A 1398-nucleotide genomic window follows, 5' to 3' on the forward strand; every position below is an offset into this window, starting at 1 on the left:
CATGCCAGGCGAGCGCGCTACCGCTTGAGCCACATCCCCAGCCCGATATATATATATCTTTAAACAGTGTTTCACAAGTTCTGAGACTGTCTTGCTAAGTCCCGAGCTCACACCAGCTGATAGAATATATACACCTCGTTCTTCTTTGCTGTCCTAGGGAACAAACCCAGTGGGGTTGACCTCTGAGCCAGGTCCCCAACCGTTTTTACTTTATTTCAAGACAGGGTCTCACTGTTTGCAGAAGCTGACGTGAACTTGGGCTCCTCCTGCCTCAGACTCCCCAGGAACTGTTGCTGTCATTGCTGTTCGTTTCCGTGGTGAGGTGACAACCTAGGGCCTCACCCGTGCTAGGAAAACCTCTCCCTAGAGCCACAGCCCAGGCCCAGAGGTCACCTTCCGCGCCAGGTTCCGAGCAAAGGCTTCCCTCCGGGATTGGTTCCCAGAACTGCAAAGAGGCCCGCGAGAAACAGGGCGGGGCCCAAGGATCTGTCCCTCTCGCCAGTGATTGGGTGATGTTAGCCGTCACTCACAATGCGGAGCCGCGCCTGGAGGCGGTCCATCAGGGACGCCGGGTGGAACTGTCCAATCAGGTGCGCCGACGGCGGGGGAGGGCTGGCTTCCGCAGTCGGGCTGGCTTCCGCAGTCGGGCTGGCTTCCGCAGTCGAGCGGGCTTCGGTAATCCGGCGGGCTTTTTTTCCTCAGCAAATCCGCTCCTGCCTTTCCTCGCGCCGCGTGTTCTGCTTCGGAGGCTTCTGTGACTCTGAGCAGCCTTTGTTCTCCGAGAGCTCCGGTGCCGGGAGGTCCCTGGAGAGGACAGCGGGTCACCATGGAAGCCAAAATGGTGACTGTGCGGCCGGGGCTGGCGGAACTCGGTCGGCACCCGCGGGTGAGCTGCGGAGCGTGGAGGAGTCATGGCGGGCGGGTGGCTCTGGGCCTTGTTCTCTGGTCCCCCGAGTGTGCCGACGGCTGGGTCCCGAGGTCAGCTGCAGAGCGTGGGTCCTAGTCTCTGCTGGCGTGTGGCCCTGGGCCTCTGTACCAGTGGTCTTTGGGATGAGCTGGGCTCAGGTCCTTGGCGTTCCCTCCCCTCCTTGCTGGTTGCCTACATGAAGTCTTCCAAATGTGGAGCAAACAGGATCACAAATCCTACTCTCCCCGGTGTAGGTCCTCTGAAGGCTGCTGTAGATCCTTAAAATTGCAGTTGCCTCCTGCATTCATTCTAAAATGCCATTTTTCTCTCCACTTCACAGCTTTATCAAATATTTGTTCTTCCTCGTATGTTTCAAGTGGACACGTCTGTTAATTTTCATTTTCCCTAGTGAAATATTGCAAAGAATATATATTATTGACGGTCAAAACTAAGGTAGCTTTAACAGTGACTCCCCCCCCTGTCTCTTATAC

The 1398-nt window shown here is 56.4% G+C and overlaps 1 protein-coding gene across 9 annotated transcripts in view; it reads left to right on the top strand.

Annotated features, from left to right (window-relative positions):
* LOC107147952 (zinc finger protein 709-like) overlaps nucleotides 1-1398 on the top strand; it is a 49313-nt gene continuing 47915 nt past the window's right edge. For 2 of the 9 annotated variants that reach the window (XM_048815054.1, XM_048815065.1), the window contains exon 1: nucleotides 24-841. In XM_048815054.1, the coding sequence (XP_048671011.1) occupies nucleotides 827-841 (15 nt within the window). In that variant the 5' untranslated portion in view covers nucleotides 24-826. Of the gene's footprint in view, nucleotides 887-1398 lie in introns of all 9 variants that reach the window. The other 7 variants (XM_048815110.1, XM_048815079.1, XM_048815093.1 and 4 more) reach the window with 7 other exon arrangements.

The sequence above is a fragment of the Marmota marmota genome, unplaced genomic scaffold (assembly GCF_001458135.2).
Source record: "Marmota marmota marmota unplaced genomic scaffold, marMar, whole genome shotgun sequence".
NCBI classification, from domain to species: domain Eukaryota; kingdom Metazoa; phylum Chordata; class Mammalia; order Rodentia; family Sciuridae; genus Marmota; species Marmota marmota.